At 33.0% G+C, this 21,093-nt stretch overlaps 2 protein-coding genes across 2 annotated transcripts in view; one reads left to right on the forward strand and one right to left on the reverse strand.

The window, feature by feature from the left end:
* The window catches only part of LOC140452095 (heart- and neural crest derivatives-expressed protein 2-like), a 66,465-nt gene extending 60,143 nt beyond the window's left edge, over window positions 1–6,322 (reverse strand). The window contains exon 1 of the mRNA XM_072546159.1: window positions 6,163–6,322. Coding sequence (XP_072402260.1) covers window positions 6,163–6,247 — 85 coding nt within the window. The 5' untranslated portion in view covers window positions 6,248–6,322. The remainder of the gene's footprint in view (window positions 1–6,162) is intronic.
* The window catches only part of LOC140452096 (uncharacterized), a 92,713-nt gene that overhangs the window by 24,012 nt on the left and 47,608 nt on the right, over window positions 1–21,093 (forward strand). The window lies entirely within an intron of this gene.

Raw genomic sequence — 21,093 nt, forward strand, 5'->3', positions numbered from 1 at the left:
AAGGCATTTGACCGGGTCAAATTAAAAGACGTTATCTACTTATTGTACGCAAGAGAAATACCTCTAGGAATAATCAAAGCGATCGAAAATATCTACCAAAACAACACAATAAAAGTAAAAGTGGAAGAAGAACTAACCGACCATATTGAAGCTGGCAATGGGATAAGACAGTGAAGATTCCCTGAGTCCTCTATTGTTCAGACTGATGGATGAAATAATAAAAAAAGTAAGAACTAAAAAAGGATACCAAATGGGAGGAAAACAACTTAAAATATTCTGCTATGCAGGCGACGCAATACTACTCTCTCAAAGTGAAGATGATTTACAACGTATGCTGCACCAATTTAATATAACCGCCAGAAAATTTAACATGTTAATTTCACCAAAAAAGACAAAATGCATCAGTATTACAACATCAGGTTACAACAGCAAATTTACTAAGATATAAATAGGAGCAGGAAGGTCAGATAATAGAACAAGTCATGGAGTTTAAATATCTAGGCATCACATTATCTACCTACGGAAAGCTCGAAACACCAGTGAAAGATCAAGTAAATAGAGCTAACCGAGCCGCAGGTTACCTGAATGAAACAATATGGAGAAATAAAAATATCGGGAAAGAAATGAAAGGCAAAACTGTCATCAGACCAATAATGACACACGCGGCAGAAACACGACCTGATACAGAGAGGACAAACAGGATGTTAGAAACAGCAAAGATGAACACTTAGAAAAATTGATGGCAAGACACTATGGGACAGAGCTAGAAGTACAGATATACGACGTAGATGCAAGGTGGAGTACATCAAGTATTTGATATTTTGGACACGTTGAAAGAAAGGGAAAAGAAAGAATGCCAAAAATGGTATCACGAAAGTAAATATAAAAGGTAAAAAAATCAAATCAGATACGCGGACGACACGGTGATACTCGCTGAGGGTACACGTAAACTCATCACCAATTAGCATAAATACCCTCGTATATAGTACAAACTCATCACCGCCATAAAACTAGGGATTTTAAAATAGATCCCGAGAGATTGGTAAATTCATCACTGGTCTACCTGCACCCCGTGGTAGGTATAGATCATAAAACCCTTGCAAAGCGCTAAGATTTGGTAATTTGGCAGAATAAATCTAAAATAGATGTATGTAATCCAAATGTAATTCATTGGTTTTTATTTGGGAATTCCACAAACTTCTATTGATAGCTACCTAAAACTATGCGAAAAGAAAACTTTCTCTTTATTTGCCCTTGTTCCTTTAACATGGATAGTGAACTGCACATTGATTACGTTTTGAGCCAACGCGGATTAAAAATGATAGATATGAACAATTTTACTTTTTTAACAAACCGCGTATATGACAGAAACATCTTAAATTAATATCAGATGATTGTATTATAAGTTCTAGGTCATTCAGAACTTTTATAAAACTCATAATAAAAAATTTTAGTTAGATAATTCTAAAACATTGAATATTTCAAAAAGTAGATATTACGTTGACTTTTTACCTATGCATGTGACGCAAAAGATTTTTGGTTTTTTTTATTATGACAGTTTTACATCAGACACCATTTAATTCATTAAGTTTGATTCTTGCTTAAATTTTCTGGATTTTAATTGCACTAAGAATAGGAAAATTAATTTACAAAACTGTTAGATACAAACCAAGTATGTACCTATATAAAATATGTATTTTACTTATGCATTATCCACTTGAGAAAAGTACGGTAATAATAATAAGTGCGAATCGGTGTAATATTGAAGATATTGTTCTATTAAAAACAACCTAAATCATGCCACATGTAACATCTTTTATAGCCGAAAATAATTTTTGGTGATAGACCACCTTAATTCTATTTTTTTAACTTGACACAATTCCCATGTTTCGTGAACGGTGGTAGAGTGAAACACCCTGCATATTTAGAAGTTTAAATCTAAACACAAATATTATCGCACCCTCAGTGCAAGACTGCAGTAAGTCAGAATAAGTAAGTTTCGAAATAAAGACACGAAAATAAACAAAATGTTTATTTTCGTGCTAATATCGGTAAAATAAGACACAAGTTTTAAAAAAAATTTACATTTAATTAGGATTTTGCATGCTTTTCAGCCTATATTACATTAACCAAAAATAGAAATTTAAATAAAATAATATTAATGCTAAAAAAATTAGGAATTTCAAAGTTGCAAACACTTTTGCACGGAGAAAATTGTAAAAAGTGTAGACACATTTTCTGTTAGTTGTTGTCCTCTTCTCGTATATCATCTTGGACTAAAATATTTTTATACAAACTATGGTGGGCTTCTGGTATCACACCCGATAGGCATAAGTACACCAAATCTTTCTTTTTGGCCATTTGAATTTTTGGCTGTTCTTTGTAGGCAGGTTTATGTAGCACTTCTCGTATATTATGTGTAGTCCGTGATGATTTTTTGAGATTAACAGGATTCCATAGCTCGTCATCATAGTTGAATTTAAAGAAAATTGTGTGCGGAGTATTTTTTCTACATTGCAAAATTTTTATATCTGTCCACTTCACATTTTCCTAATTTTTATCAATTTTATAGTTGTTTCTTAAAAGAAAGGAAACATGTTTAAAATCAATGAAGTTTCTTTATTTCAATTTCCCGGACTATGTAAGATGAACCACTTTTTTTGATACATTTTACTACAGTTGCCCATTCAGTAGGACACTAGTTTTAAGATAACTGTTTTTCCTTTCATAAGAAAAAATACTTTTTGGCTGTAAATAATTAGTCTTAATTTATGTATTTTTAATCCAATCTAATAAATAAATGGTCAAACGACATCGCACACATTCTATGGAAAATATAATGTCACACAACGGATATAAAACTTACATGAATAGATTAGCCTCGTAAATCTTTGTTTATTGTCTCGGCCATTAATGGATTACGTAGACACGCTGTATATTAAAATTATTAAACACCACAGATATAGATAATAAAATATCAATTATCTTACTTTTTTCGTGCCTTTCATTGCTTGTTATCGAAACCATTGCAATGTTCAGTGCATAACTGTTGAAACTCTGTTACATTAGAATTACAACAGTTTTGCACGGAACTTATGTACAAAAACGCAAAAGAGTTAAACTGTTGTTGTAGTAATATTTAGCCGGTTAAGCATTTGAAAGTTACTAAAGTTTTACAGGGGATAGATATGCATGTTTATAATCGAATTCCAGGATTACTTCATTTTCATAAAATTTTGAGTTACTGCGGTCTTGCACTGAGGGTGCAATATGTCAATATTGTTCTTTAAAGTTTGTTAAGAAATAGTCTACATTTCTCTTGCTAGATATTTTTTATAAAAATTCAAAGTGCCAGGGTTGGAAAATCATTTTAGTATAACTAACTAATTTTTGTGTAGAATTGCAATTGTACTCTTATAATAAGTTTTGCAATATCAGCTAAAGATACAAATATCTTTTTTCTTCTAAATGTGTCTATCTTCTAGAGATGTTGGCGACCACACTGACCCATCTTATTCTATTCACAGCAGCTTGAAATAGATCTGTTGACGATCCACTTCCTAAGATTGGCCAGCCAGGATGTACGTCTACGTCCAGGGCCTCTCTTACCCTCAATCTTGCCTTGTAGAATCAACTAAACCAATATTTTTTTACTTAACCATAAATGGATATTTTTTTATAATTCAATAAAGTAATTTTTCACGTAAAACGTAAAAATATGCAAGGGAACTTGCTAAAAGAGAAAAGTATGTTTTTACATTTCTATAATTATTTTAGTTGTGGAAAATATTCTGGGACACAATCACGTAAGCGACCTTCAAAAACTAAACCGCCAAGTCATCAGCAACTTCTGCAAGATGAGAGCTCAAGAGTATCGAAGAGGCCATCAAAAATCATTCACCAAAAGATTGCAACTTCTTTTAAAGAACACCTGACAACAACGGACATCTCTTGTATTCGGAGAAATATGAGCAACGATCGTTTGCCTTTTATGCCACCTAAACCGAAGACAATGGGAAAGCGCATCAAGCAATCCGACAGATGAATCTAAAGACGGACCCCGATAAATGTTTTGTGTTGCATAACGATTCTTAACAAAATATTATTATTTTTGGCATTCTTGAGAATTTAAGTTACTTAGCGAAAGCAGAGGCATATTACATGGATGGTACATTTCAATACGCTCCAAAATTTTTCTTGCAATTACTCCAAATCTTATTAAATGGGCAATATATAGGCCGAATGACAACAAATAGAGCAGTAAAGAAGGCAAAGGACGGTTCCAAGAACAACTTACTAGAGGCATATTGAAAAACAGACACGTCACGTCTACATAAAAAGAAGAAGAGGAAGAGAAGATATATATGTATATGTATATATATATATATATATATATATATATATATATATATATATATATATATATATAATTTATTTTCTTTTGCCTACCCACATAGATTTCGTAATGTTTAAAATTTTCATAGTTTTCTTCATTTTCATATTGGCGAACAATTTTAAATTCAGTTCCATGTTTCAAGTTTTTAAGACATTTTAGTTTTTATTTTTTTTGCTTTTTTCACAGGATAATGTTTCATCAAGTAGGCTTTGACCGTTTTTAAAAACCAGGAAACTATACTTAAGCATTTTAATTCATTCTAATCATAATAAATAGATTTCTAATTGGTTAATAGGTAGGGGACTATTTCCGATATAAACAGAAACAGCACATGCTCATAAATATTTTAATTATAAAGTTTACTATCGAAAACCTATGAGATTAACATTTTCAAAACCAGCGGTCACAAGAACCAGAGGACGACCACGAATGAGATGGATTGATGATGTGGAAGAAGACCTACAGATTCTAGGGGTTAGAAGATGGAGGGAAGTTGCCAGGAATTGACAGGAGTGGCGACTTCTTTGTGAGCAGGCCAAGATCCACAACGGATTGTCGAGCCACTTATGATGATGATGATGATCGAAAACCTATGCAACTGAATTTTCAGATCTCAAAGCCTTTTAGATTGACAGATATTTATGTCTTCCGCATCAGAAACCAGCGCCTTGTGGCAAAAATGCTGGTGATGAGTTTACCTATCTCCAAAGGATGCCGGTGATCAGTTTACTATATCTCGGAGGGTCTAATAATTTTGTGGGGGCTATAAGGTGATGAGATCGTACACGCCCTCGCTAACAGTAGTGAAGTCTTCCAGGAGTTAATGAACTGAATCACAAAAGTAAATCAGAGATATGGGATTTCACTAACATTAAGAAAAAAAATTTATGATGATCTCTAAGAAGGAATAACAATTTGGAAGAGTCAGTGTGAATGGTCAACCAATAGAAAGAGTTAAAACACACACTTATCTTGGTACGAACGTCAATGAAAATTGGGACCATTCCCTAGAAATCAAATGTAGTACTACTAATTACTACGATGTTATATCTTTTCTATACTGTTGTATGGAGTTGAGTCGTGGACTCTCACAGACGCTACCTACAAGAAAATTGAGGCTTTCGAAATGTGGCTTTATCGACGAATCCTGAAGATATCCACCAAATTACTAATCAGGTACTTTTATTAACAATACAAAAATAATAATACAAATTAATTCTTCTGGGAATGGTATAAAGAAAACGGGTACCAGAAAGGCGAAGGATTTCGTGGATGAAAAATCTACGTACAAAGTGTAGTGTGTAAAATACAGATTGCCATGGTCGCCAATATCCGAAAGGTATACTCACTACAAGAAGAAGAAAGAGATGGAAGGACAGCGTATATTAACACTTACAAAAAAGTAATATTGAGAATTGGAAAGAAAAAGCATTGGATATTAATCAATGGAAGGAAGTGATTAAGAAGTGTATGAAAAGACTATAAGAAATATTAAGTGTATTTTATATAAATAAATGTAAGTAGTAATTGTAATAGAAAATTAAACTTTTCAACCCTAGGCCTTCAAGGCTTATGGAGCTTTCTAAATAAATAAATATTAATTTTACAACTTTTGATCGATATACTTTTACGGTATTAGGTATAATCACGATTTTTCAAGCAGTTTACAAAAAATGATATCTATAATATTAGTTACTGAAAATTTTAGAAATGTGGCTCAGAGGATAATAGTCACTACTTCTCATAAAACTATTATTAACACTTACCTGATAAATATTGATAGGTGTGTGGCGGATACCCATAATGATACATATCCTGATGGTGATCAGGTGGGGAATTATTGTAAGCCATTTCGAAAAAATTAAACTCACACGACAACTTCCGCACAAATTTATCATACAACGAAAACTTTTTGAAATTACCACTCTAAAGCCGGAGGGTTTAGAAAACTAAAGCTTATTACTGTGGTTATTTTGTGGTTGAACTAATTTCAAACGGTGGGCGGCACCTAGCGATGCAGAGTAGGGATTTGTTTGTGGTTGCGAAGAAGGGAGGTTACAGCGGGAGACCCTCCCACCAAATCAATAGTCTACTGCAATTTCTGATCATAAATACAGGAATTTGACTCTTGGTAGTCTATTTTTGAATCAATTGTCCCTTATTATTCCTGGACTTCATAATTCATTCGGAGAATATATTTTATTAATGACCATGTTTGTAAATATTTATAATTACATATACAAAATAAAATTGTAGGTACAGTATGTATCAAAAATAACGTCAGTGCCTTAAGCATTTTAACAGCTATTTATTAATTTTAAAATGTACAAGTACTTTCGGTTTTGTGTGAAAATGAAACACTACTGTAATCGAGATCACTTGGAACTGTTAACGGGTAATAACAAAGCTTTTAAGATGGTTATAGGTAGCGGAAGGTGTCCTAAAATGGCATACTTTTTATTTGAGACATTTTTTACAGATATAATTCTAAATATTTAACTGAAAAAAAAAATGTAACACATTCCTTTAAATACGTTTTATTCATATACTTAAACGAAAAATCTATCATGTAAAACAACACAGTCATGGGGGTGTAAAATGACATATATGCTCACAACAAATGGTAAAAATGGTAACAACATGAAAACATAACAATCCACATCGTCCTCATCATCTTCGGGTGCAAACATATCTTCTTCACTTTGTGTTTCTGCAGTGGAACTTGGCTTACATAAAATGTTCCTTTTAAATCAATAAACATTCTCATGTCTTTTCTTTCCTTCCTTCTACTTGAGTTCTTCCAAATTAGGAGTAGTTGTTAAAACTCCGGAGATTATTTGTCTAGATTTTCTTTTTCTAGTTTCACTTGCCACAGGTACCGGAGAAATGTCTTCTTATTCTTCCTTTTTATAAGCAATTCTGGTTGTTCATTGGTGGATTAATACCTCTATGGAAGGTTGTAACTTCATCTTTTGCGCGGTCGTCCTGCCGATTGGTGACTTATCTCTTGCTATTTTGACCACACGAGTCTTCTCCATTCTTTTTTTCTATTTAGTGTCATTCGTTTATACACTGGACGTTACATTTTCTTCTAATGTCTTCACATCTCTTTCGATCTCTCAGCGTATTTCCTGTAATTATTCTCTGGCTTTATAAATTCTATTATTGGTCTTACACTGGCTTTATAAATTCTTGACCAGTGGCGGATCCAATGGGGGTTCACGGGGGGTCATGACCCCCCCCCCCAAACCAAATTAAATATGAATCAAATAATCCTAAAAAAAATAATTTAAAACTCATCAACACTATAAGCAGGAAGTCAAAAGTTGAAATGATTCAAACTTATTTATTCTAGGGGTAAATGTAGAATTATGTGGAAGCCTTTTTACACTGCTCTTAAAAAAATCAACAATTCTGAATACAGTTATACCTCGACTATCGCTACCCCGACTTCCGCGAATTCAGAGTTACGCTATTTTCAAATTTTGTCAATGCGTCATTTGAGTGCCAGAGAATCGTTCGATTATCGATAACATAGAATTACCGTCCACACATTATTGCTCATTCAATGTACATGACATGCTTTTCGCACGAAATCTGCACATTTTGATTTTGTATTAGGTATTTCTTATCTTCAGTTTTGTCTACAAATTGGTTGTGTGTAATTTGAATATGTATTATAATTGTTGAGACTGTGTGTTGCATTTTATAATTTATCTATAATAAATATCAAAGTGAATATTGTTGTTACATTAGCTCTGTCTGATACGTTAGTGAATAAAAATAAAGGAACTAGAGGCTGCTGTCCAAGATATTTGTGAAACTCGTTGGGTTGAAAGGCATGAAGGTCATCTTCAGTTCCAGGGCGAATCAATCATCAAAATATACAACTCTCTTGAAACAATTTCTACGTGGAAGGACAGTAAAAATGTCAGCTGATGCATTTTCATTAATGCAAACTATTAGGAGCCCAGAATTTCTTATTTCAGTAGTTTGTATTAGTGATGCTTTAGGTACAACTATATCACTTAGTCGTCTTCTTCAGTCACCAAAATTAGATTTGAAGAAGACTACTGAGGCCACAGAGGACACAAAATGCTTTCTTTAAAATAAAAGATCAAATGCTGAATCTGTTTTTAGCAATCTTTACTATGTAGTAAAGCTGAACAACTAGACATTGAATTGTAGATGCCTCGTATAGTTTCTCTTCAAACCTGTCGTCAAAACCAACCTGCTAACTCTTACGAAGGATATTTCCGAAGATCTATTTATTTACCCCTTTTAGACAATATCTTAACTGCTTTAGAAGGACGACTTTCACCGAAAGTTATGAATCTATTTAATTTTCGAGTTGTTTTACATAAAACTGATAACACACCAGAAGATAAAGTTGCATTAAAAAAAATTGTTGACACTTTCCAGGATATTATTGGACCATCTACTGTATACTACACAGTAGAACAAGAATTTTCACTGTGGATTCAAAAGTGGAAAATAGTCGTACAAAATAATGGAAAACTTCCTGATTATATTTTAGAAGTATTAGAAAACTGCGATATTCATATGTATCCAAATATCAGAATATTTCTGCAAATATTAATTACACTGCCGGTCAGTGCAGCAACAGCAGAGCGTAGTTTTTCTACGCTTAAGCGTCTAAAGACTTGGCTTAGAAATAGAACTTCGGAAGAAAGATTCTGGATTAGCACTCATCAATGTGCATCCTGAAATTTCTCTAGATGTTGATGTAATCATAAAGCGATTTGCTAAATCAGATAGGCGAAAAGAATACATTTTATAAAATTGTATATTTATATATATTTAGGGATTCTACAGTATTCACTGCCTTCCCTCGCTCAACCGTTTCCATCTCTCTCTGTTGTTCCATTCTCCATCGTTTAGGCCTCTCTTACTCATGGCGTCGTCTACTTCGTTCGTCCAGGATTTTCGGGGTCGTCCTCTTTTGCTCCTTCCTATGGGGCTCCATTCGGTTATTCTCTTTATCCATCTGCTATCGCTAGTTCTTCTTACATGTCCATACCACTTTAATCTTTTTTGTTCTATATATGTTAGTATGTCTGTTTCTATTGAAACGATGTCAGAAACGGCCGGCAACGAATGGTAAATAAAAGTTCAGTGATTAAAAATACTATAAGAATAAGATAAGTAAATATATAATTTTATCAATAGATCAATAAAATTATATATTAACTTATCTTATTCTTATAGTATTTTTAATCACTGAACTTTTATTTACCATTCGTTGCCGGCCGTTTCTGACAATTCGTGAGAGAAGTTTCAATACCGAGTAAAAAAATATTTCACTCACTTGTAGCCTAATATGCCTAGTTGTAGAAATAACTATTCTTAAATTATATTATGTTTTTTGTTGAATAAATTAACTTAATAAAATGCTGTTTACACTCCTTCTTAAGGTTCCTTCTTCATTACGGAAGAGTGGCTATAACTACAGCAAATTGCTATCTAACTTTAGTTGTTCTTAGTATCGAATGTGTGTCCATGCCTGTCCAGTCTCTTACATTCTTCAGCCAGAAGCATTTTCTTTTTCCTGGACCTCTTTTTCCTCCTAAATATGTCCTAGATAACTCGTTTTTCTGTTGTTTCCAATATTTAGGAGTTCTCTCTGTCCTCATTCTTCTCAGCACCTCGTTGTTGGTCACGTGCTCTGTCCACGAAATCTTTAGCATCCTTCGAAAAACACACATTTCAAAGGCTTCTATACGCCTTATACTTGTAATTCCGAGAGCCCATGTTTCCACTCCGTATAGCAATAAGGAATAAATGAATGTTTTTACAAATTGATATCGGATATCCAACGATAAGATAGAGTTTATTAGGAATGTTAAATACATTCATTAATGTTTATACTTTCATGGAGTTATTGCATTTAAATTACTTAACTTTGGTATATAAGTACTTATATATCCTTGATTTGTTCTTGATTTTGTAGCCATAGGATAGGTGGGTTTAAATTAATTGTCTTTAAAATATCTAGTTTAAATTGACAGTCCTTGATTTTTCAGTATTTATATTTTAATAATTTTCCTTTGGTTTAATAGTCTTGTACACTTGATTCAACTGTCATAGAGTATATGGGTCTAAATTATTATTTTTTGGTTTAAGTTTAAGACCCCTTAATGTTGTACCCTTCTTTGCACCCGTAGGGTATTTGGGTTTTAATAACTTCTCATTGGTTTAATATATCGCTTAAAATAATTATTGAGAAAATAGTTCCCTTATATGAGACACAAATCATATCTATCGTAAAGGTGCAAAAATCATCTAAATCCTATATTAAAATCACCCTCAAGACCCATGACCCCCAACGACAAAAATTTTTGGATCCGTGTCTGTTTCGCCATATAGTGTTATTAAGGCATGCTGCCAGTCTATTTGCTTTTTGTACTTGATCTCTCACTTCTTTGTCCAGGTCTTCATAGCTGGACAGTGTAATTCGAAGGTATTTTGTTTCCATTACTTGTTCAATACTGATGCCATTAATTTCTATTTTACATCTGATTGGTTATTTGCTGACTACTATTGTTTTAGTTTTCTGAGATGAGATTGTCATTAAATTCTTTTGCTCTTATGTTAAATCTGTGGACCAGTCTTTGCAGACTATCTTCATCTTGGGCTATCAATATTGCGTTGTCTGTATTCTCTTTCTTTGTTAACGCTTTTGATGATTTCATCTATGATCAAATTGAAGAGCATGGGACTCAATGAATCTCCTTGTCTTATTCGGCTGCCTATTTCTATAGGTTCTGTAAGTTGTCCATTTATTCTGACTTCCATTTTGTTGTTTTGGTAGATGTTTTCGATAGTTTTTATAATATTTAGGGGAATTTCTCTATTATACAGAAGATGGATTACATCTTTGAGCCCTTCTCTGTCAAACGGTCTGTTTAGGTCAATCAGACACAGAAATGTTGTTCTATTATACTCTAGTGTTAGTAGTGGTAGTCTATATGTTACATTTCTTTTTTTCTCTAGTTATTTTCATTTTGCATGATTCGATTTTTTTAACGAGTCTGGCAATACTTAGTAGTGTGCGTCATTATGTCATATGTGCATTGACATAAAGACATATAGGTATATATTCTGGCTTTTCAGAATTTATTTTCATTAATTCTTAATCGACGTCGTAGAGTCCCTTGGACTCCGCAGTTCAAACAACGCTTCATATTTTCCCCACTATTGATCCAAACGAGTGGTGTCGTACAGTACCTTCAGGTAGTAGGGAGATGCATTAGAGGATTTGACTGCAGAAGAAAAAAAACTCTCTATTCCCCCCAAGCAGTGGTTCGCCTTGGCAAGCTGATCTTGGGCAGTAATAGAGATGTTACAGGCGACAACTGGTACACATCAGTGGAACTTGTAGATGTTTTATTAAATAATAATTTAATATATGTTAGCACTATGAAAAGGAATAATAGAGAAATTCCTAAAGAGTTCCTACCATCTAGATCAAGATCAGTAAACTCAACATACGGATTTACAAAAACTAAAACTATAATCTCTCGAGTGCCAAAGAAAAATAGGGCTGTGCTTTTAATTTCCTCGCTGCATCACACAAAAGAAGTTGATATCGAAACTGGGTTACCGGAAATAAATGCCTTTTATAACAATACAAAAGCAGGCGTAGATTCAGTAGACGAAAAATGCACAAAATACTCGTGCAGAAGAACCAGGCGCTGGCCGATGGCCATATTTTTTGGAATAATCGATATGAGTGCATTAAATGCATATATTATTCACCAAGTTTGTGCCAACAGAACAAAATATGCAAGATTAGAGTTTCTGAAGATTTTGGCATAGCAAGTATATGAACCACTTCTTCGAGAACGAGAAATTAACCAACGTCTTCCAAGATAACTAAGACTCAGCATTCAAAAGGTGCTAAGAATAAATCCAAGCGAAAATGACGATCATACAGATACATTATCCAGGAACGCTAGGAAGTACTGCTATTTATGTAAACCAAAATTGAAAAGGAAGACAAGTTTTCTGTGTATACAGTGTAAACAATCGATCTCTTTGCAATGTAGCAAAAAAATGTGTAGTGTAAATATGTGTAAATAAGCCTGAAGAAATGTGATCAACTGGCCAATTTTCAGGACTTTTTTAGAAGAACTTTTTGTATGAAAAATATTATTTTAGTATTCAATATAGTTTTAAAAACGTGTTTTTGAAAAAAAAATGTTTATATAAAATAATTTGTTTTTCTATCGACGCAAACGCTGGTAGCAGATTTTTCGGTTCATTCACGTTTTATTTTCCTAAACGCTATAAGTTAGTATTATATCGTATTGTTCAACTTTTTATGCTTTCTTTAAATGTCTTTTTAACTTTCAATAACTCTAACATAACATTCAGAACAGAAATTGTCAGTTTGACAACATGGAATCCCAGGGACTCTACCACCTCGTTTGTGTAAAATTCATTCACCACTTTGGTTAAGGCTTAAAGAAAGTCGTACATAGCTGAGATTTTATTGATTCGGGTTCATTCTTCTATATCACCACAAATATTAATCCAACAGCTTTCATTTTCATTTTATATTGCAATATTTCTCTCTTGATTTTGATAAAACTTTGATCTAAATAATTTTTATAAGAACCAAATATGGAAATACTGTCGTGTATTTTCCCATTGTTTTTATAGCTACTCAAAATAACTTTAATACACATTAATTAAACTACACAAAGAAAGAAAAACCAACACGCTTCATGTGTGCGCTTTATGCAGTCTAAACATAAATTAAAACAAAAATAATCATTTCCTTAAACCAAAGGGGAAAGATAATTTAATAATAATCCAAATAAAAATCGTGAATCGGAAGCTGGAAGAACATGAATTTCCCCCTTTGCTAGCACAAGTCGGGGCTCATATCTTGATAGAAAACAGACGTTCATAATCAGCCTAAGTGAACTTTACCTATAGTATTATTTTGTTTAATCTACGGAGGGAAACATAAATAAATACCCAGTTGAGGAAGTTTATCAAAATTTCAAATTTTTTTGAAGACTACCTATTGAAAGAAAGACGGGTGTGCCGAATTTTCGACACAACAAAAAAGGACGATATGTTTTTATGTTTAATACAGAATTTTTTACTCGTAAACAAAAAGAAATTAGTTAATTCTAGAGATAAAAAGTTAAATCATTGTGACATACAAGGTGAGACTTTAAAATTCTCGCCGAAAATAAAAAAGTGAGTTATATTGAAAATTTAATTTTATAATTTCATTTTGTCTTAATACAATATTTTTCTTCTATAACCGGATTTCTTAACTTCTTTTATTGTTACATTGCATGTTTACAATCTATACTATATACAAAGTAATAAGTAAATATGTAGGGAGTAGGTTTATATGACGATATGAATTTGCTTGCGTTGCGGGCTTACCAGGTTTCGGAATTATAGTAACTTGAGCAAATTTCCATTGTATTGGAAAGTATCGAAGACGTAGTATGCTGTTGTATATTATTGTTAATAACACCACTGCTTTTCTTGGTAGTTTCTGAAGTAATTCTCCTGTTATCAAATCATAGCCAGGAGCTTTCTTTGGATTTAGCATTTTTATTTGTTGTCGAACCTCTGTCTGAGTAAATGTTGTCAGAGAAAGAGAGTGTTAACATGGAGTTTCGAGGTACATTGTTATATCATCATCTGGATCGTTATTAGTATAATTCGGCAAATATGCAAATAAAAATGTAGAAAATATGCGCATAAATATGCACGTGTTTACCCGAAAATATGCAAATATTTTACAAAATATGCATACAAATAAATAAAAAAATCGTAAAATAGTAACAATTTTATTTAAAAAAAAAAGTGTACATAACTAAATATTTCCTACTATTCATTAAGATTTACTTTTATTTTAAGTAACTACATCATTTTTAAGTATGAATAAACTTATTTAGAATTATGGTAACAATAAATGACCAAGTGGTGTTCAAAATTTTCTAACAAAAACTTGTGGCTTCTGTCTGAGTACATATATTTATATATGGAAAAACTTCGTTCAACATCAACTGATGTAACGGGAGCATTTTTCAAACTAACCAAAACATTTGGTTCTAAATTAATTGTTTCCGAAATATTTCCAGCTAGAACACTGACTACTTCAGAAAGAATATGGTAACCTTTATTTTTTTCCATAGTAGCTTCAAATTTTTTTAAAATATCTTTTCCAATATTACCTCTAACGTTCCGACAACATGACGCAAATTCTTTTATTAATGCTGTACTTTCGAACAATGACAGTTTTGGTGATTCTAACTGAGTAATTGTTTTTTGAACAAAACTAAAATTTGATTTTATAAATGAAAGTTCTTGTTGAAGCAAGTTACTCTGAAAAGTTTGTTTAGAATCCAAAAGAGATTGGGAACTTTCATCTGTTAACGTATCAATTATGTTCTTTATTTTAACAAAATGATCTGCATAAAAATTAGCTGCTTCTAACCATGTTCCCCATCGCGTTAAAATAGGTTGTGGTGGAAGAGGAATGTTAGGTAGCATTTCTTTATAAAGTTGAATTCTTATAGGAGATTTAAGAAATACTTTTTTGACACTGGATATCATGGTATTTACTCGTATTTCCTCTGCAACTCTGTTTAATCCATGCGCTACACAAGTAACATGTATTAAATCTGGGAAAAATATTTTTAAATTTTGTCCTGCTTTCACCATATAAGGAGCAGCATCCGATAAAATAAGCAGTAATTTATTAGAAGGAATAGTTGTCGGAAGAAAAAAAGTTGCTAATGTTTCTTGTATAAAACGCGAAATTGTTAAAGCATTTGTTTTCTCAAGTTGCTGGCATGAAATAAGATGAGATTTTGGTAAGGTATCTTCTTTAAGAACACCAATCAATAAATGAGCAATATACTTTCCTGAGAAATCAGTGGTTTCGTCTACAGATATGTAAAAATAATTATCTGCAATTTCTTCCTTAATATTAATTAACACCGACGAGTATAGCCCGTTCACATTATTTCTTCTTAGAGACCGATCACTTGGAACATTAAGTTTGCAATATTTTTGTAGAAACGAACTAAAATTTACATTTGCTAATTTTGAAAGCGGTATGTTTGCAGACACTAATGCGCGACACAAGTCTTCATTAAAAGTTTCTTGCTCATCTAATTTTTTTGAAGTAGATTGGAAACATTTAGCCATTTAAGTTTGATGTTTTCCTCCTATTTTTCCTTTTTTTGCAATGTGTGAAACAGTTCTCACATGTTGGTCTATCTGAAATTTCTTCTCACATGCTATCTATAAATAAAAATAAAAACCTTTATTTTAACCCAACCTTTAAAATATAAAAATATACAAGGTGTTTTTGGTTAATCAAATAACTGGTTTGGAAAAAAAAACACTCGCTAAGTGTTTTAAATGCAGTATTAATCCACAAATTAGTTTTTGTTACTAACCATTAGTACATCATATAACTTATTTTAAAATTCAACAAAAGTTTTTTTTTTTGTTAATTCAATTACAATAAAAATAATTGTGTTTTAGAATAGCTGACTTCATAAAAAAAAGTAAAGGTGAAAAATTTTTCTAAATACACACCATTGTATTGTACCATGGACAATTTTTTCTCACTAAAGGAAGCTATTTTTCATTTAAAAACAACCTACGAGTACTAAATTTCAAGTAAATACGTTTATTGGTTTTAAAGTTATTGTTGTTATTAACTAAAAGAATTTAATTTTTTTTAATTTTAACACCCTGTATCTCGAAAAGTAAATAAGTTTGACCCCTCATTAACTATATCGTTTTGTTCAATTTTTCGAGAAGTATCTACAGTCAAACGTTGTAAGTGTCATTTGGAAACACCCTGTATGTATGAAATATTAGATATTTAATAGAAAATATTAGATACTTACAATTTTGCCACAGACTGAACAGTAGATTTTTCCCATATCCATAGACAGCTCTTTATAAGGTTTAATCCAAGTTGAAGCACTGGTTGTTTTAGGCATTATAAAATCACAATCTTCCTTTTTTTTACGCACAACGAGTGTTTACGCTTTGAATATCAAAACAAAAATGATTTACAAATCTGAGCATCAAATTAGAAATGTTTAGGTACCTAATTCAATAAACTGGGAGATTTTGGAAAATCCCTAAATTAGTAACAAAACTATTAGCCGTTTACCTGCTGTTAAGATACAATAAATTGTAGATAGATTTGGGGATTAGATCATAAAATGCAAATGAGCGAACCCTTAGCGATTGTCCAATAACTGAATGCCTAAGTGACCGAGACTTTGTAAGAATGTTGAGGGCTACTTAAATTGATCTTCTTTGAAATTGTAAATGTTTTGTACCTGTAGAGATTACGTACTTAGATCATTTCTTGATTAAAATGACAATTTTATACAAGAATTGAAATAAATTGGTATGTTTAAAAATTTTCAAATACAGTATAAAAATCTGAACTTTTATGCACTTTATGCAAACTTTTATACAAATATGCCAAAATATGAAATATTTGCATAAAATATGCACAATATGCAAAATATGCAATATGCATATTTGCCGAAGTCTAGTTATTAGTATCTGGTGCTGCGAATACAGTTGCAAGATGCTCTGCGAATACTGTTGTTTTTTCTGCATTTGTGCTGGCCCAGGTCATATCTGTTGTTCTTACAGGTGAATTTGTTATTGTCGGTCGTTTAAATTTTTTTGTAGCTTTCCATATAGAGTGGTCTTCATGTGAGAGGCTCAAAACATAAAACTGGAAAGAGTCGTTTTTTTCTTCAAGTAATGCTCTATTTAGTCTATGACTTATCTTGTTAAGGTATTTTTTCTGCTACCAGTTCTCTTGTATGGAGGGGGATATTATGGTTTGTTTGCACACTTCTTTGGCGCTGTGGTGTTGCTCCCATCCTGTTGTTTGTAAAACTGTTAGTAAATAGTCTATTGCTTTCTACATCTTGGTTTTCTTTTGTCCTAATATCTAGTCTAATTTTTGTATTTACAGAATTTTGGAAAACATCCCAATTTTGTTTCTTTAGTTGTGAGTTTGGGTGGTGGTGTTCTCCATATTATGTGTGTACTTAAAGTTATTATTATTGTACTGTGAGCTGATGTTAAATCGAAGTTTGACTCTATTGCACTATGGATGTCAGATATCCCTTTTGTTACAGCAAAATCTACCAAATCTGGAATTTTGTTGGCATCCGTAGGCCAGTATGTGGGTTCTCCCGTAGATAAGTATCTTAAGTTATTTTGTTGGATAATATTCATTAATGCTCGAACTTTAGGCGTGATTAATCTGGAACCCCATATAGTGTGTTTGACATTCCAGTCTCCTGCTACTATGAATTTGGATCCAAGAGTTTGTATAAAATCATGATACTCTTCGCTTGAAATTGGATGTCTAGGTGGGCTGTAGACTGATGACATTTTTTTTAATTCGATTCGAATCGTATTCATTCTGTGTTTCTGGATTGTTTTTTAAGTTTAAGTTAGCTTGAGAGTTTGATGTAGAATGAGAAAAGTTGATTTGCTGGGCAACTACTGGCTGTACTTGATATTGTTGTTGATAATTATCAAAAAGGTATCATTTGGTTGACTGTTGCTTGATTTGAGCACAATGGTGGATCTTGAGTATTTATTTGACGTACTTGGTAATACGGATGTATCAGGTTTGTAGGCTCGTTCTGCATTACAGTTGAAAACTGCACTGTACGGTACTGAAAATCACTTGATGCTGGTCCGTTCCTGTTGAAAACATTTTCACTTCACTTTTATTTCACATTGACTGTATAAATGAAAATTTATTTATTTTCCAATAATCAATTTAAATATACCAAATCTCGAGAAGATTACTAATTAGTTAGCACAATTACAATATCGTCAGAAAACCGCCAAAATTTAATATTTTTCGGGGAGAATCCCAAAATTCACATTAAGTTTGACAGTTATTTTGACAATTTGATTTCGTACTTGAAGAGTGATTCGGGGGAATTCATTTCCGAGAGGTATGTTAACTGTTTATTTACCGCTCGTATCACTTTTTGATTTGATCCAAAAGGTTTGTCAGCTATCAATTTCTTAATATTTTTTATAATTGAATAATAAAACTAGCCAAATTTAGTGAATGCCAAGAATTTTCGCAAAGACCTCTGTGTGTGAAATTATTTTTCTGGCGAAAGAGAAGGGGATTTTTTCTTTTACAACCAAGTTTTTTCTTTTAATTTTTTTCATGTAATTATTCAAAAAGATGTACGTAGTATTCCTCAGATTTTTTGTTATTATTTAAAAGGTAACAAATCGATAGCATTTGTACCATACACAGTGAAATAAAGAACTAAGACTGATGACATTGAATATACTTGACTCAAAGGAACCGTTGCTCAGTCCTGGTAGATCATTGAGTTAAAAAACATGTGAGAAACATATATAAAACAACAAAAAAGAACAATTGTTCACAAAAATATGGGCGCCACTGTTTTTAGATATTTGAATAAATCAAATCGAAATGGCATGCTGATAATATTAAAATGAATGTCGAAAACAAATAAAAATATTAGCAATATTTAGGAGGATATTGCCTAATAATTCAATGTCTTCATTGTAAAAATGACGCGCACCCTATCCTCCATGCTATGGCATGCTGGACGAGCTATACAGTCTGTAGTCAACACCCCGAAGTATGAGCGGGAATACAAAGTGTAGCAATACTCATACGCTTATGAAACCCACCTGGCGCATCATAAGGGCCTTCACAAATTACTCTTGTTCAACGTGTCTTGAGTGATATGTCGTTAATCTTTCCCATCAGCCTCTCTTGGCTAACTCTTGTTTCTTCCGACCCCAAATGGCTATTAGGTTTCCAAGGGCAGACGGGTCACTATATTTCCTTCTACCTCATACTCTTCAGTGTGGCTAGTCATTCAGTGTGACGAGTCATTCACCGAGCAATTACCGGTATAAGCAATCCCCCATTTACTGACCAACGGCTTCGGGCGGATGACTTGGTAAATAGTAGGGCGCTCTTTTGTCCTGAGGTTGTGAAATCGGCTTCGAAGGCGAATGACCAAAGATTTGATCACCGGCATAAGGATGGGGAAGCACAAGTAAGGCAAACACTCTATTAAAGATCAACAGCGATACGTCCTAGTCAATCAATCATGGCAATGCTCAATACTAAAATAAATTCCGGAGTAAGTCCTCCGGTCGGGTCTCTGGAGAGGACAGTTTTGAGTTTACCAAAAGATAATAAATTTAAGTGCAGAAAGAATATCAAGTTCAGCACATGGAATGTCAAAACTTTATACAAAGCAGGAAAAATCCACAATGCAATACAGGAGATGAAGAGAATGCATATTGAAATCATAAGAATAGCAGAAATGAGATGGCCAGATTCTGGAGAAATACAAATAGAAGTATATTACTCGGGAAAAAGTGATGAATCACATGAATATGGAGTCGGAATAATCGTATCACCCAAGGTTGCCTAATGCGTTACTAACTTTACACCAATATCAGAGAGAGTGATGTTACTACAAGTAGAAGCCAACCCTATTAATATAAACATCATCCAAGTCTATGCTCCCACTGCAGACAAAAGGGAGGAAGAAGCAATTGAGTTCTATCAGAATATCAACAGTATCATACAGAAAATTCCTCCACAGAAAGTTCTCATCATTATGGGCGATTTTAATGTCAAGATTGGAGCTGGAGATAAGACACGGAGATAAGACAAGCACATGGACTTGAAGTTAGAAACAATAGAGGAGACCTCCTAGAAAAATTCGCAGAAGACTCGGAACTAGTTGTCACCAGCACATTCTTCCAATTACCACCTCGCAAGCTGTACACGTGGAAATCCTCTCAAGACAGACCCGGGAGAACTATTGGGAATCATATAGACTACATTTTAGTAAATAAATGATTCCGAAAAGAGCAAGTGGCTGCAATTAGAGATAGAGACGAATCGAAGAATTTGAGAGACGAAGAAATTGAGACTCTGCAGTCAAAGTACGATAGTCACAATGTACATAGGAAAGTTAAAGAACTCACAGGGGGACTAAGACGAAGGCAGAAAGGAAATATAACTGATTCTGACGGAAACATCATCTTGGACAAACAGAGTAAAATAAGAATGTGAAAAGAATATCTAGAAAAACTATTTGAAGACCAAAGAGATAACATCTTTGAGTTAGAAGAAGAGGTAAATTATGGACCAACAATATTATAGCAGGAAGTTTATTCCGCAATAACACAGTTAAAGGATGGCAAAGCGGCAGGCCCTGATAATATACAAGCAGAACTACTTAAACTAATGGACAACGAATCAATAGCAATAATCGCAAAGATATTTAACAACATATACAACTCTGGAGAACCAAAAGAATGGCTGAAATTTGAGTTTATTGCACTTCCAAAAAAACCAGGAGCCAAAAATGCGAAGATTGCCATACTATAAGCCTCATGAGTTATCTCCTAAAATTTTTCCTAAAGATAATTCATAAGAGACGTGGTGGTGAAGGTGGAGGCTGATCCTGGGACCAGGCGTTTGCAATGTTTGGGAATCTTTTGTTTCGACATCTACAAAAAAGGTATAAGATAACTAGGGTGATAATCAGTGATAAGGTTGATATGGTGAACAAGGATAAATGTTCCTCGATAAATGTTTGGTTCATGATATG

The sequence above is a fragment of the Diabrotica undecimpunctata genome, chromosome 10 (genome assembly GCF_040954645.1).
Source record: "Diabrotica undecimpunctata isolate CICGRU chromosome 10, icDiaUnde3, whole genome shotgun sequence".
Classification (NCBI taxonomy): domain Eukaryota; kingdom Metazoa; phylum Arthropoda; class Insecta; order Coleoptera; family Chrysomelidae; genus Diabrotica; species Diabrotica undecimpunctata.